The 16,964-nt window shown below is 31.8% G+C and overlaps 2 protein-coding genes across 2 annotated transcripts; one reads left to right on the plus strand and one right to left on the minus strand.

Moving 5' to 3' along the window:
- Positions 1-2,450: 2,450 nt before the first annotated feature.
- LOC114169118 (uncharacterized) lies at positions 2,451-5,870 on the plus strand. The gene is made up of 6 exons (XM_028054148.2): positions 2,451-2,640; positions 3,669-3,935; positions 4,296-4,430; positions 4,880-4,936; positions 5,097-5,231; positions 5,476-5,870. Exons 2-6 carry the CDS (start codon positions 3,684-3,686, stop codon positions 5,539-5,541), a joined length of 645 nt encoding a protein of 214 aa, XP_027909949.1. The 5' UTR covers positions 2,451-2,640; positions 3,669-3,683; the 3' UTR covers positions 5,542-5,870.
- Positions 5,871-6,326: 456 nt separating this feature from the next.
- Positions 6,327-15,904, minus strand: LOC114169117 (RING/U-box superfamily protein). Its single transcript, XM_028054147.2, has 12 exons — positions 15,099-15,904; positions 14,266-14,382; positions 13,933-14,125; positions 13,533-13,699; positions 13,248-13,419; positions 12,281-12,345; positions 10,940-11,021; positions 9,698-9,755; positions 9,405-9,529; positions 7,575-7,658; positions 7,418-7,488; positions 6,327-6,765 (listed from the first exon to the last, which is right to left on the minus strand). Exons 1-12 carry the CDS (start codon positions 15,602-15,604, stop codon positions 6,648-6,650), a joined length of 1,758 nt encoding a protein of 585 aa, XP_027909948.1. The 5' UTR covers positions 15,605-15,904; the 3' UTR covers positions 6,327-6,647.
- Positions 15,905-16,964: the final 1,060 nt, after the last annotated feature.

Here is a 16,964-nt window from a genome sequence, read left to right on the forward strand (position 1 = left end):
CCTCTGATTTTTATTTTTATTTTCTTATTTTCTGAGTCGAAAATAGCTCTCGTCTTATTTTCATCCGCTGGAAAAAAATAGTTTTTTATTAAATTTGCATTAACTTAGTTAAAGTAATTGACATATATTTGATATTTAGTGATGATGACATATTTGTTAAAAAATTAACGTTAACATCAAATTATAGAAGTATTTTATCTTTATTTTTTATATTAAAACCATTTTTTTCTTTAATAAAGATATATAATAATTACTGAAATTTTAAAAAATATTTAAATTATTAGCGAAGTTCAAGTAAAATTAACAAAATTAATTTTTTTTATTAAAATTGTAAGTTTTTTTATTATACTAAAGAAATAATATTTGAATTGCTGAATTCACTATTTACTCTAATTTATATTTATTAATTGGTGATATGAAATGTATATTATTAAAAAATTTATTTGAATTCTACTTTTTTAGTGAACTATATCTTTACTTATTGAGGCTTTTTATTTATTTCTTATAAAGAATCGCTACGATAAAAGTTTCAAAAAATCTTTAATTTTGTTTTTCTTTCCGATCCTCCTTAGCTGTTGTATTTGGCAGGTCACTTTAACTTATTTCCCTAGTATAATATTAAATATATTTTTGCTTTGTAAATTAGTATATAAATTTATGCTTTCTTTTAATTAAATACAAAATATTTTGTCTATTATTTATAAAATAATGTAAAACATATATGTTTTAAACATGTGATTATATCTATGATATATGAATAAAATACGATATCTATTCGATACATTTATTTTAAAAATATTGTATAATATGTGATATATAAATATTAAAAAGTGTATAATAATTTTTAAAAATATGAAAAATATATAAATTTTATTATTTAAAAACAAATTCAAATCATATATATATCAAAAATTTTAACAAAATATTATAAATTATTTTTATCATAAAATTATTATTGTTTTATAAATTAAATATTTTAATAATGAGTATTATAAAGTATTAATTAATATATGTGTCGGATACGGATCCAATTGGTGCAACATAAAATTATATGTTTAAATATATGATAATACGTTTTGAAATATTATTTGAAAAGACTTTATAAATGATTATGTGAGACCGCCGGTGAAATTTAATGGTGTGGTTAGACACCCGAATCATAAAAATATGTTTTCAAATGCTGTGTGAAACAAGATACTATATATGTGAATAGTTGACATTTGGTGAGATTTGAGTGAGTTATTATATTATTAATGATATGTATTATTGGTTTATGATATTTGATACTATTCTGTTAATTTATTTTTGCATATCTGTTATTAACTGGGACGATGGTATATGTTGATATATGATAGCAATTGTTATTACAAATGTTGATCTAAATGGACTATAGTGAGGAGTTTTGAGTTTGATTTTTGGAAAAAAAAATTGTAAAAAAACTTGTTTTAAACAAATTTTATTGGAAAGCAATATAACTTTGATTAAACTATGAATTTTTGAATCTTATTATTATTGAATTGTTTGAACAAATAAATAAAAAAGTTTTCATTTTCATGTTTAAACTGTGATATGAGATTGACAAAATAAAAAATTTTAACCGGGTTGTTACATCTTTCACGACGAAGATTACGTAGATGTTATATTATATGAAACTAAAAATGTTTTATGTTCATAGAAAACATTTCATATGACATTTGTTCAAAGATATTTGACCTAATTTGTCTAAAATACAGGAATTAAATATACACTCTAATTTAAGAACGAAATATAATATTTTATAATAATTTAAAAATAAAAAATATATTTATCTTTTAAATAATTATACTGAAATAGAAATGATCACATTTATTAGGGACTTTTAGATATGATAAATTCACCTAATCTATAACAATATATAAAGGAGATTCTCCTTTTTGTGTCCACTTTTCAAAATACCGATTTTACCCTTTAAATATAATAATTTATTAAATTTTTAAAAATTGACCGTTACTTTTACAAACTTTTTATAAAATCGGATGTCTTTGCTTCTTCTCTTATTCTTTATTTATCAATGGTTATTATTTTATCTGTTCTTATATATTTTATTTTATTTTTAATAAATATAATTTTAATTTATATATTAACTTAATAACATTATAATATCATCACCTACTAATATAATATCACGTATATTTAAAAAATGCATACACAGAGATGAGATAGCGCTTGTGTTACGCTAGTAATAATAATAATAATAATAATAATATTATTATTATTATTATTATTATGTTGTGGTGTTGAAGAGTGTGACTGTGCAAGGAGACGTGGCTTCTTATTAACGTATGACATGTTTTTTTCCCGTGCAGTGTTAGGAATGCGTAAGCAACCACGAGGTTTGCACATGGCAACTTGTGGTTGGCTTTGCTTACAACCAAAACGTGAGGTTCTTGTTCTCTTAATTCCAGAACAACCTTCAATATCCACATTATGTTGTTCTTAAGTTTATCTCTTTCACACTCTCACGTCATTAATATCTTTAAGCTTTGTTAATAATATAGGACCCATCAACACCAAGAAACACAAGATTTTAAAAAACATTAACCGAAGGGGGTGGTTGTTCCAATACGTTTCTGTTTTTCTGTCTCTCACGAACACTACCAGGTTTGCTCTCTACATGCACTTTACATGTTCGATAAATTTATTGATGGTTTTGTTTATGTATATACACTTAACAGGTTATTAGCCAATTGCTCTTTCTGCATGGTTTTGATTATAAGGAGTATTAGTGTTTATTTGTGTCATTCTGGTTCGTACTAGAGTTTTTGTAATCTTCCATTGGAAATCTAGTATTGGGTTATGAAAGGAAAAGACCAAAACAAAACAACTTTCTATATCGAACTAGCATTTTCTATTCACTTCTTTGATATGATTGTCTTGGTTTTGAAGTAGAATTTGGGAAAAGCATAAGATGATTTCTTTGATCTACTCTGTGCATGGAGTTAGGATGATGTTAGTTAACTAAATTCCTGCTTATAAGCTGGTCAATTTGATCGGAGTAAAAATTGTCCCTGTCTACTGTTATCCCTGGCTTTTGTTGCTATAATTGCCTACTGGTCTTTCAAATTTTGTATCTGCTTCACGATGTTTTTAATTTTTAATTTAGGATGGGTTAAATATGTTTTTAGTCCTTAAACAAAATTAAAATTTATTTTTATCTAAGACTTCGATACATTTTAATCTCAATCTTTAAAATTGAATTAGTATAGTCTTTTTAATCTAATTTCGTTACCTTATTTTATGTGTCAAATACGTTTCAAGTTAGCGTTTGAGTTGTTTATACCGGTTTAAAAGCATTACGACTTCCCATTTTAATGTCAACTGAGAAATGCATTTAAGAGATAAAAGAAAATTAATGAAATTGAGTTAAAAAGTTATATTTATTCATTTAAAATATTTGGAAACCAAAGTATATCAAAGTTTTTAACAATGAATTATAATTTTGCGTGAAAGTTTAGATAATAAAAATATATTTAACCCTACTTTTATATACCAATTTTGTTATTTGTCTACAAAAAAGAAGAGAAAGAAGTCTGTGTAGGGTTTAGATTTGAGAACAAGTATGTCTGTTCTTTCTTGTTTTTGTTTCTCTGACAGTGTTTTCCACTTTCCATCTATTTTTTGAATAACAGTGAGTGCAGGACACGATGAACATTATGTCCACCCACCAGTGTTCTTGGCCCCTTAGAATTCAAGATCATCCTGACAAAGCAAGCATTAATAAGGCTCCATTTTGTAGAGGATTGGACTTGCTTAATGTTGGATACCATGCTCAAAAATATGGTCACAGTGCCAGAAAATGCAGACCCATTTTTTCCAGTTCAGGAACCAACAATATGGATGCTTCTGATTCAGATGAAACTGATAAGAACAAACCCCAGAACGGTGAAATGGGAGGAGTATGTTCACTTTTCAGTATCCTGTTATACATGTAATTTATTACATTCCACAATATTTCACCATGTTGCCACCTAAAGAATTAGAAATACAGTTTTTCTATCCTTTAATTTGTCAACCTTTCTGACTTAATTCCTATGTTTCTTACCTTATTCTCCTTTTTCTAGTTTTCTCTATGAGTTGTATATTTAAGCAAAATCTATCTCGTATCCTTGATTGTATGGTTTTGATTAATTTACATTCATGTAGAAGTTGTTTTCCAAATGATTAAATCCAGACTCAGTTCTCAGAATAATGATTAAGTATTAACTTTCTATTGCTGTGCATACATCTGAGTCTGGCTCTTTTGAAATATGCATCAGGTGAACAGTGAAATTCTTAGAGAGAATCTCGAGAAAATAGTTGGAAGAGATGATTCCACTTTTAGTGGATTTGACCTTGCTACTCTCATTAGGAACAAATATGGGAGGTCTTATGATGTTCAGTTGATAAAGAAGGTAAGTTTCTAAACATGTGGAATAGTGTGAGATTTACTTGTCCTGCATAAAAAATGCAACATATATAATAACTTTTTTCTTCCGGAGTACAATTATTGAGAAATGCTTGCAATTGAAAAAAATGTGATAGTAAAGAGTTCAATGTTGTAATTAATATCCTGCAGTATGTTTAATTAAAAATTTAGGTTTAAAGGAAATTGAATTAAAATAGGAGTGTTAAAAGAGTTGTTGCATCCTTGTTCTTGAATGTTGTTGCATTATCTGTTTCCTTCAAATTATATCTTTGTCCTTGTTCTTGAAACTTCATATGCGTATATGATGTTTGTTCCCTACTTTCACATTTTACTTATGAAGTCCTTGGAGCATTATATCAGCTACTAGGTGTTTGCTTGATTCTTTGAAATTGGATAAATTGGTGAACTAAGTCATAGTTTGATCTTCTATGGTAGGAATTCATGGGAAGAAATCTCCTTGCAATGAATGTAATGTGGAAGTACATGGAGCAGGTATTAAAACTTTTGTGCTACATAGATTCCTTTCATTTGGTTGTGCTCTAAAGTACATGGTTATTAAGAGTTTTTTGTACTACTCTGGAATTGCTTGTATACGTTGAAGTTATCCATGTAATAATGTGTTTCAGTATGTCCAATATCGTTTTGCTATTAGAGATCTTTCCCATTGACTGAAGAAGAGTATATTCTGAGGCTTGATGATGTTGCAAACACCTTGAAATGTTGGGGAGCTGTCTCACATATTCGGAACAGCCTAGAAAAGTCCAAGGAACGACCTCGAATAGGGAAGGTAAAGTTTTGCAATTCTTTTGCACAATTATGTAGATGTCTATATATCATTAGATCGTGGAGAGGTTAGTGGTTCAACTCCTCCGTTAACAAAAACTAACAAAAAAAAAAATTATGAAAGAAGAATAATTTTGAATGGAGATAAATTTATTTTTACGCTGACAATAATCCTAGACATAAGTTTTGGTTGGCAAGACAAGAAAAACTTGTCTGTGCATGTTGTAATATCTAATTATTTGGTGCAGGCAGTGAGCATTTTTATAGATATGGATGAGTCAGGTGCTCGTTCCAACGAGTGGATTTACAAATAGAAGGGAAAACATTGGTGAGTTGATATCTTGAGCTAGTCACTGGATTCAGATTACAGCTTTGGAAAAGTCCACTGCCGCAGAACCACCACTTTTTGTGAATTTCGTTAGTTTGGAATTTTATTATACTTGGATCTTAACATCCCCAGATGCATTTTCTAACGTTTCTGATGGCAACTTGGCATCAGGGCTAGGCAACAATAATTTTGGTTCTTCCCTTCTTTTTTTCAATTTTTCATATTGATGTAAAATTAGTAAATATAAGAATAGCATTCATACTAGTTAATATACGAAAAACATTCATATTAAATTTATAACAAACTTGTTTCTAATTTAGGGGTTATATTGATATTAATGGTTGTTAATGTTTTGCAAGCCCTTTCCTTGAGAGAATTACTTGAACATGAGAGAATTTGAATCATTTGTCAGTGAGTGAATATAGTCATTGACATTGAACTTCTTGGATAGAGATACACTTTTCAAAGCTACTTTTATCGAAAATTTTCTAGAAAGAAATTTTCAGCAGCAAAACAATAAGAGCAGACTACTTTAAATAGATTCCAATCCAAATTTTAAAAATTTGCGTGATATATGAGAAGCCGTGCATTTTTCCACCGTTTTTAAAGCATTTCCCTTTGTTCTTTGGCCACATTATTTTGTGAGCATCAACTAAAGTAAGAATTAAGGTGTTCACCGACCTACTTTCTCTTCATGTAGGTATTGACAGCTTCCAGTTCACAGATACTAAAACACAGAAGATAGAAACAACTCATTCTACAGAAACTGAATTATGGCAACAAAAAATTAAACTTATGAATCCATTTCAGTAAAGGCTACAATTTACATGCTATCTAATTTATCTTTGCCTGCTTTCTTTACAATACTTATAAGCCGACCTAGCATTGCCATCTACACAAATAACCTCGTTGATACATCAAAAGTTACATAAACCTCTATCACGCGCTGTAAGGAGCCGGAGCAGTCAAAATAACTCTTTACAATCAAAGATCAAGACCAGACAAGTCATTCTTTGCTTCAAACACTACAAAAGTTTCCTTTTTTTTCTGGTGGAGGAAAAAAGAAAGAAGAAAACCTATAATAAATCCATTTTAAGAGCTGCTATTTTGAATTGGTTGTGAGGGACACTGGTCCGCTGTTAAGAGCTTCCTAAGAGAACGGTACTGCAGGCGGACATTCTCTCCAGTTTCAATAATCTTGAGCAAATACCTGCACAAAGTTAAACATTAAATGAGAATTTTACTTTTCCACTCTTCCTGCTCAAATTAATATTGCAAAAAATGTACAGGAAGTATGATAAGATAAACGATAGAAATCAAGTGTGAAAAGTATAAAAAACATTATAAACGGCATAATCCCACACACAGAACCAAAATAATATTCTACACGTTCAGAAATAGAACATTATAATTGTCTCAGATGTATACATGTAATGCAGCTCAGATTCGGTCATTTAAAACGGCATATCTGAACAGAGTAAAAACTTTCTGAAAAGTTGGAAAACAAAGAGTTGATTCACTTGATTGAGGCTGTTTGCTTTCATACGGGTATACAAAAACTTTATAAGTCAATCTAAGAGGATATCAACGTAAGTATATTATCCATAAAGAGATGAACCAGCGACGGTGATTTTGGTTGGTGACAAAGACAGCATGAGATACAATGAAACCAAGCAAAAGCCTCTATACCATTAGACACCTAAATGGGAAAATTTGCCGAGGCATAAAAAGAAGCCTACTAATTATGTTATGGAATTTGCAAGTAGAGCTTTTATTTAAATATTTCAACATTAAGGGTAGCTTATATCTCAAACTATATCGAACCTACAAGCACTTTAACAAGTTCATTCTTAATAACTCACCAGCCATTGAGGCATTGAGATGTAATCACAGCTTCTTTCCCAACAAATTTTTCTGGTGTTCTTCTGTTACCCTGTAGAAATAGATTGTCCATTATTCCACTGACCCTTCAATATATTATTTGCCAAAAACTAAAAATATAGCACTGAAAACTTTTACCTTTATAATAACTTTCTCATTTACCGAAAATGGATATTGCACTCCCCGCTGAAGTCCATCAGGAGCACTATAATCTCCATTTTCCTGAAACATTTGAGAGTCAATAAACAATTTTTCTCCTGAAAATATCAGAAACCATATTTAAATATCACTTCTACACAACACTACTGGTTTGCTACTACTGCTAATTGGTTAATCTCTTCATCAATTTATTTGATGGGTTTGAGTCAGTCAATTTAAGTCATTTTAAATCTAGAAGTATTACATTAGCAATAACTTAATGGCAAGAAGAAGATAGAAAATTGGTAAGCATTAAACTACATACCAAATAAAGGTTTTAGTTAAGACCACCTACACTCATGCCATAGTGAACCCCGGAGCAAGTTGAAGAAAATTATAGGGTCACTTAAGGTACAGACCAAGATAAAGATTAAAGAGCTGAAATTGTAAATGTGCCTATAAGATATACCCTTATAAAGCTTGTTCACTACCTGCCCTGAATTCTCAGATTACCCTAATAACCAACATCAGATGAACCAATTGCAAAATAAAGGGGCCAAAAAATTACAAACAAAAGCACTTGCACACACGATATATAATCTCTCACAACTCCAAGCTTCTGGGTCATAATTGTCCTAAACTTTCGGAGAAAGAAGTGCTTCTCTTGGTTAAAAAAGATATCTCAAGTTCGCTACAGTTCCTATACTGATGCCCATAAAAATATAACCCCGACTATAATCTGATAGAACTTAATATTCAACGTATCACTAAGCAAAATGTAGTTCAGCTCCATAGACTAGACATATTCTCTAGAACAAAATCAGAAAAGACAAATAAAGACGAACACAGAGAACAGGGTATCAAACCAGATACACAACTACTCCATGCCAAAAGCCTCTGCTTCCCACTAAAATCCTTATATGATTATTTCCTCAAGTTCCAGTCTCACCCCTGCATCTTACCTCTTATAATCCCCCTTGCGATTCTCCAATATCCTTTTCCAGTTGTCCAAACTGGTAATTCAGTTCTTTCTCTTCTCCAATCAATTTCTCTGCAGACAAACTTCTAGACATATTTCAGAAACTTTGGGGACCAGGATTTCCACAAGTTGGCTATATGACTGCAAGCTCCTATATTCAAAATCCAGTGGCCCAAATTTTGTTTTAACTTAAATTTTATTATCTTTTAAATATAAGAAAAAAAAAACAGTGGGACACTTTTTCCATTCTCTCTGACTGCAGGGAACTCAAAAAGAAATTGCCACTAATAAAGAACATAAGATATGAAAACAAGAAATATATGCACAAAGATGGCATTATCTAGTGCCTACTATTAAATTTAAAATCAAATCTTCGATAACCTTAGTGAATAAAAGCACTGTAAAATTTGAATCTCAAATCTGGAATTTCTGAATAAGACAAGACATTTCTAGAAATCATTTTAACAAATGGAACTAACAAAAGCTGAATAACATTTTTACAAAGTACATTTCTGGAACAATCACATTCCAGTCAACCTCAGATCCATGCTTTCTCCTAGTCATTGTTGAAGTAGAATATAAAACATAGCGCCACCAACAAAAGAAGCTGAAAAAACACTTCATCATTCTAGGAAAATCATACCATACACAGTCAACTTAAGATGTCCTGCTATCTCCTCTAATCACTGTTAAGTAAAAATGTTCGTTGTATATTTGTCAGCTGTCTCGCATTTAATGTATAGCTTCTAAGATATAAGAATGTTTTCTTCTGCCACTATTTCTTCTTTGAACATTAGCTAATATTTTGATTGAAAAGGAAAAAAAAATCACATGATACTTAAGTTGTATACCCTGTTCACTCTTCTCATTGAATCCATTTGGTCACCCATTTCTTTCCGCCGCTTTCGAAGAGCAGCATTACGAAATAACCTCCGTTCATCCTCATGCTTGACAGCACCAGCTGCAGCTCTAAGAGCTGAAAAGGAAATCAAATTACTTTGTCACAAAAACTAAACAAATAAATATATAACAGAGCAAAAAGCACAAAAAAAGATATAGCAGAACCAGAAATAAGGCTATATATAACCTAGTGTATATAGTGCAGATGGATAAAATATAAACTACAAAAGAAAATGGTAAATACCAAGATTAGGGATCAAAGAACCAGTTTCAATTTCGGTATTGCAGAGAGTACATCTGGACTGTGACAAAAACAATAATTGTAAGTATGATTCTTGTCTCTCCCCATCTAAAAGTTCAATTAGATAATGAGAATGGAAAGTAATAAAAACAAGACGATGCAAGTACAACCAAAATCAGAATACAAAATGTATGGAGGTACAAATACTGAGAAAACAAGTTTAAATACACAGCATACAAATATCTGGTAGACTTTGATACTGGATTTGATTGCAAAATTGAAGGCATTAATTAGCTTAAAGTAGTTAACATTTTGTTATAAAAGTTAAATATTAACATTCAGAACATCAATATAATATTTAAGCTTATTAACTTGGGGATGTTCTGGTAACTTCCATCTTTGCTGTATGTATCTGTATTCAATTGTGATTATACACAAATAGATTTGTCAAATATTCTACAATCTTATCGAGTATCGGCTCCATAATTCCCACAACTCACAAGGTTTCACATACTTCAAATCTAAGTATTAACTAGTGATTCTCCTCACTACACTGAATTCATGACTATTAATCACAATATTGTAAACAGCTGACCCATCAATTCCAATTTTACCCCAACCTTTTATTCCTAACATTTACAAATTATTATCTACACAGCAGCATAGATTTAATCTTTGCACTCAAGTATCAAGTAAAACATGTGCAATTGTGTCAATATGGCAGCATCACGTCATGCTGCAAACACTCCACCCCTCCCTGTTGAACCCTCAAGTGCTTGACAAAGTGCGGATGGGGATCATGGATTGTGGGTGGGCTAAGTTTTAATTAGAATGTCTTAAAATTTGATATTTTTTTCTTCATTTTCAGCACCGTATGTGTGTGTACAAGAAAGGATATAGTTACTTTCCATTGTCGCCCTTCATTTTCTTTTAATCCAAAGGTTAAAGATGAGTTACTCCTTAGAACCATAAGTAAAAAGAAAATATAAGGTGGGGATGAAAATTTTGAATTTAATCCCCCCTCTATATATATAAACATACACATTGTGTGTAATACAAAACTAAATAGGGTTTAAAATAGGAGTCACTACACTTATAGCCTTTATGGGGATGGTTGGTCATGCTGCTATTGACTGCTTGCAACTAAGTCCTACTATGTCCACAGATGGTTCAAATGCATAAATGTAGCTTTCGTCGCAATGGACCATATTTCTTAATACAGAGATAGGAAAGAGTCCTGCTTACTGTTTCAATAACTCTCCTCAGCATGAGACCACCAAAAGAATGTCCACATGAGACAAACATGGCATCTTCAAGGAATGTGCCACTGGTAAACAAAATTAGAAGAGGAAAGGATAATAGATATCAGAGTTAAATTAGATCTTGGTACATGCTTAAACATAATCATAATAAATGAAAAGGACACAAAATGAGGCAATAGCCTAACATGCAAGTCAAGAGGAAAAGTTTAACATGTGACTGGAGAATGCGAACAAAAAAACACAAATGTTGCATTAGATATTAAAAGATCCAGAACTAAAATTGCTGTAACGAACAAGTCAGGTGACTTAAAACCCAATCGAATATTACAAATTCCAACTTTTCAGTTTTTCTTAATCCAGCGTTATCTATAGCTTCATTATGCAACATAGGAAAGTCAAATATCAAAGACGATTTTCTCTTCTCCATATTACATCGTGATATTTTGATCGATGCCATTGATAATATCATGTATATCACGATTTAACTCTGCCTCCATAGGAAATGTCAGAAACTATCATTTGGTACAATCAGCACAGTCTTAAAACATACATGCAAAATATAACACAGTCTTCACAGAACCGTACATTCAGCAACAGTAGCATAGCCAATAGTAACAGAAAAAAGACAGAGTAATGAATTACAAAACCTCAGGCATAGCATAAATTCTCTAAGGGAGAAAGTAAGAATATGGACAGAGCAAAGATAGTAGTTTATTTTCATATCCTTAAATTTATTGCATGTCTTATTAAAAGTTGCACAGATCACATTAAACGAAAGAAATGTGCACTACATCAAATTTCAGAATCTAGAATTTCAAAATAAGAAAGGAACAAAAAAAGTAGTCAATCCCAAAGCTTTGGGCATACAATGCTCAAACAACATGGTGTCACTTTCATGTATTTCTGCAATTACAGTACACACAACCATTGCAAAACTTAGCATAATGGTTTTATGTATTTCTCAAACAGTGGATTTATTAAGTTTAAAGTTTTAATAAACTTTCGTGTTATAGCAACTTCTATTTTATTTTATTTTTTCAAGAAATTTAGAAAGAACTGAGATTATATATGTTTGCAAGCGATAAAAGTGGGAGGAACGAAAAGAAAAAGAAAACATGGATAACTATGTTTTTCCCTTGTTTGGTTTGAGTGAAAGTGAAAGGAAAAAGAGAAAAATAGCTGACTTCAACAACTTTTCTCTCTCATCTCATGCAACAACAAGGTTAAAACAAATCATATAGCAACATAACATCAATATCATGCCTCTCAAACAAACTGCTAAATCAGTTGGAGAGTTGATGTTAATGTGTTAAACTACACTTACGATAAAGGATCTGATAGAACACTTCTTAATGATGGCTCCTTGTTCATACTGTTTTGAGCAGCAACCTGAAAATAGAAGGATCATAAGTGTCCACATAAATCAAAAAAAATATTTTCGTTCAGGGAAATTGTGCTAGAAGTTTTACGACAAGAACCATTACTTATGCAAGACTCTTATAAATGACAGGGACACAAGAAAAAGACCATTATGTTTTCTGATTAGCAGGCCTCAATGGTTAACCAGATCTTCCAATGCCAACAAGCTTACAGACAAAAATACTAGACGTGTAAACTTCATTTACAAATAAGTGAAACACGAGAACCATACTCAAATTAGTTTAAAAGATCAATGCAGTCGCCAACTAGGAATAGGACACAGGACAGCTTACACAAAGGATTAGTGTCTGTGAGTGTATAGCATCCAATGGCAAGAGCTTAATTTTCAGCTTTAGTTTCACAGAAGAACACTGTCAAACAAACACGGAAGTAACAACAGCCTAATGCAATGATCTTAATATTCCACATTTTGTGTAGAAAATTGAAGTTGAATTGCAAAAAAGTTTATTATGTACATTATAGTAAAATCCAAGCGAAAACAATATTACAAAAGAAAATGAACGGTAGACATTGTTTTAGATTAATTTGCTGTAAACTGCATTCTGCTTTCTGTTAAGATATTTCATATTAGAAAGAATCTCGGTGGGTCTGGACGGAGAGGAATTCCAATGGCTTTTGCAGCGGGAAAGTTACAGTTGGCAAGAATATGAATGCCAAGATTTTGATTAGTTTATAGTTTTACAAATGTCTGAAGTATTTGGTTGGGTAAAGAAGAATTCAGTATCCTGAAAGGTACCTCTTAACACTTCCATATGTTATGGTTAGAATCTTCTTTGTTTATCAGATCATGACCCGTGTGGGAGGACTTCCATTATGCATATTAAAATAAAATAGTAGAAGGGATAACTTACATCAGCATTATCACATCTGCTCCCTATCAATTCTTCAGCAGCAAGGTCATCCATAAATTGGCTTACAGAAATTCGAACATAGCTTTGGGGAATAATATGACCAGCTGCTGCTATTGGGGAACAATCTAATATAGCATTGCCCAGTGGCATGAGTCTATATGCAAGAGAAGTCCTACACAAAGCCCAAGAAAGTACCTAAATAAGTTCCTTGGAAATCTTATCAACCATTACAACTACAAAATGTTTTAATATATATATATATATATATAAATATATATTTGGTACCTTCCTCCACCATTAGGACTCAGAAAATAATCAGGAGAAGCTCTATATGACGCTGCAGGACGTAGACCAGCAGTAGCATGACTAAGTGCCTTGCCAGTTATCAGTAAAAGATCTCCGGGCCCAGAACCACTGTCTGCCAGATACCAGCGCCCACTGGGGTCACATATCTACAGAAGAAAACTGAGATTGTTTATAAAACTGGGAAGATAAATCAACTCATAAATTCACCAATCTTTAACTTGTCACCAAACAAAATTGCCCAAAGGTTAGAAAATAAATATCAGACAATGGCACAAGACAGTGAATTTTGTAGGACATAAAGCTAATTATTTTTTCATTAGCGAACTAAGACACTTGCACTCTCTACTTTTTCATCTATACAAAACAACATAAAAGACACCTGAAGACCAGGAGTGTCAGAAGATATCAACGTCAACAATCCCTTTTCAACTTCACCATTCATGGTAGGCTTACCACCTCCAATTGCACCTCTTCCATTTTGCAAAGAAGAATTTGAGTATGTCGCAACAAGAACTGAGGATGACACCTCATTAGCAGGCAATGGAGAATCATCGAGCAAATGGTTAAAAACGCTGTAAAAAGCAAATCTTTCTTGTGAGCGAACACACATGATAAAAAAAACTGGAAAGAAATGAACAATCAACCAATACACTATAACGAAACAGTTAAACTAAAAAAGGAAAGGTCATCCATCACAATATATGTTCCTTACTCGCTTCTAAGACGTAAGTATCTTGCAATGGCACTCAAGGCAGATCGAGACGCCTTTCCCATGCATCTATAAATATCAGCCATGCAGGGGGGAGAATAATCCCAATCCTCCAAAGCCCTGAAACCATAAAATAAAGGTAACCAAAAAGGATTAAGCCAAATTCATCTCAAAACAATAATTTTCCATCAAAATACCAAAGCTCCAGACCAATCAAGCAATAACTACTAGTACCCTGTCTGAATAAACTTCTACATGCACAATCACTGAATAAAAAAATTTAAAAAAAAAAAAACATGCAAGAGACATTTGAGCACTAAATTCATGAATTGAGATTAAAAATTAATTTAAGCTTGTAAGCACGTATAAAATTAAGCTTTCCTGGTATGTCAAAATCAACTTCTCTAGAAGCACCTAACCTTCACAGAAACTTTCTCATCAAATCTAAATTAAACAAAAGCAAGGATCTATTTTAAATAAGGTTCCCCACGAGTACTTTTAGGAGATGGAAAGAAACTAAATATCACTTCTTAAGTTGAAATTAACTTGTGCATAAGTTAAAATTAACTTGTACATAAGTTAAAATCATCTTTAAGAAAAAACTAATGTAAGAGAACTTCTTCAAGCTAACTTATGTATAAGTAAATCTTATAAAGAAGTTCTTACATATAGTTTATTCAAGTGCTTACATAATCTTCCCCTGCAAGTATTTCTGGACTTCACCCAAACAAAGACAGAGTAGATAAGTTCATTTTAGCTTATTCGAGGAACCTCAATTCATTTTATCTCTCTTATTTCCTTCTACTGTAATTGCCAAGGGAGAAATTTATTTATACCTTCCTGCTCTGTACATGTAAACCCCACGGCTACCCTTCCCAACACCAAGTTGAGCCCTACTTCTGAAAAACAACCGTGCACCTTCCAAGCCGCATCGCATCAGAGCAGTGTCCTCGCTCCCCAATTCGATCAACGCGGCATTGTGCCGCAGCAGAGACCCACACAGCGCATCCATTGCTCTCAGATACGGCCCCGCCGGCGCCCCGTCATAGGGGGCAATGTCCGAGAGGCGGACTCTCACCAGCGGACACGTCGGCACCGCCGTCAAAGTTGGCTCCACCGCCGTAACTGGCACCGGATGCGAGGAGAGCGGGGGTTGGCGGAGGGGAGCGACGACGGAGAGCGGCGACTGCGAGGAAGGCGACCTAATGGAAGTGGCGGCGGGGGTTGTGGTGGCGGCGGCGACGTTGGAGGTGGAGGATTGGGGATTTTTTAAGAGTGGCACCAGTGCAGAAGGGTTCTGCTGTTGCTGTTGTTGCTGCTGCTGTTGCATGATCACTTCCATCAATCATTCTGAACCGTCTTCGGGAATATGACTGATGGATGACTCGGTTAGGGTTTCTGAGTTCGTTGGGCTCTGTGATCCATTTTGATGGCGCGCCACTCACCCGTTCATGTTTTGCTTTACCTGTGGAAGTTCAGGAACCCCTCTCTTCTACCAGGGTTTTTTTAGCACACACCGGAGAGAGAGAGGAAGATCTAACTCACTTTCTAAAAAAATATATTAAATTAAATTAGGGAAAATTATCCTAAATGAGATTCACGTCATCTCTCCTCTTAAAGTAGGGATTTAGACTGTAGAAGAACTGGCTGAGAAAAAGTAACTCAAAACTTTAAAAAAATGGTTTAAATGGATGTATCATTAAATCCAAAAAATTTCAAAATAAACAAAGTACGAACAATGATATACTTTTACTATTATTTACAAAAATGAGACGGTTTTATTTGAATAAATTGTTTTGAAAGGCTGATAATATAAGTGGTTTACAGAAATAAAAAAATTCTTAAAATCAAATAGATGAAAATGAAATTATTATAATTCTATTAATTATTGAAATCACATAGATAAAAATAACTAATCAAGAAAGTTGATAGTCAACACCTTAGACATGACATAAGAAAGTGGTGGCTTCTATTTTTTTTTATTCAATTTTTTATATTTATTTTTATATTTATTTTAAAATTATTTTTATATATTGTATTATTTATTTTATTTTTTTATTTTTTAAAAAACTTCATGCTTAGGTTTTCCTTTTTTTTTTCTTTCTTGTGTACCTTCACTTTTCTTTCCTTTTCCATTTTAATTTTCATCTTCAATTTCCTATCATTTTTAAAATAAAATTACATTAAGATAAAATTGAAAAGTTAAAAAACATTTTGGACCGATCAATATTTTTTTTTGAATAAATTTATTTTCAATTTTTTTAACACAATATATTTTCATTTTGTATGTGATAAATTTATCTATTGTGTATCACTTGAAGGTACTAAATTTATCTTTCTCTAAATAGGTGAATAATAATAAATTTATATTAGAAAGATTATAATAGAGAGTAAAATAATTGATTCTTTATTTTTCAAGAAAAAAACTTGTGATGGAGATGAAAAAAAGGTATGTACGTCAATTAAACCTTAAGATTTTCATGTGAATCCAATAATTAAAGACAATGAAGAACAAATTTCTAAAATTCTTCAAGTTAGATATAATAAATTTAATATATATATATATATATATATATATATATATATATATATATAATTTGGCATCCCTAAATTTTTTGTCCAATTTTCGCCACTTTGATGGTGGTTCATATCTAGAATGTCAACATAGTCTTACTCAAAATGTATTTGAACTATATGGAATG

This window comes from Vigna unguiculata, chromosome 11 (genome assembly GCF_037176805.1).
Source record: "Vigna unguiculata cultivar grain cowpea cultivar isolate G323 ecotype 2 chromosome 11, ASM3717680v1, whole genome shotgun sequence".
Lineage (NCBI taxonomy): Eukaryota > Viridiplantae > Streptophyta > Magnoliopsida > Fabales > Fabaceae > Vigna > Vigna unguiculata.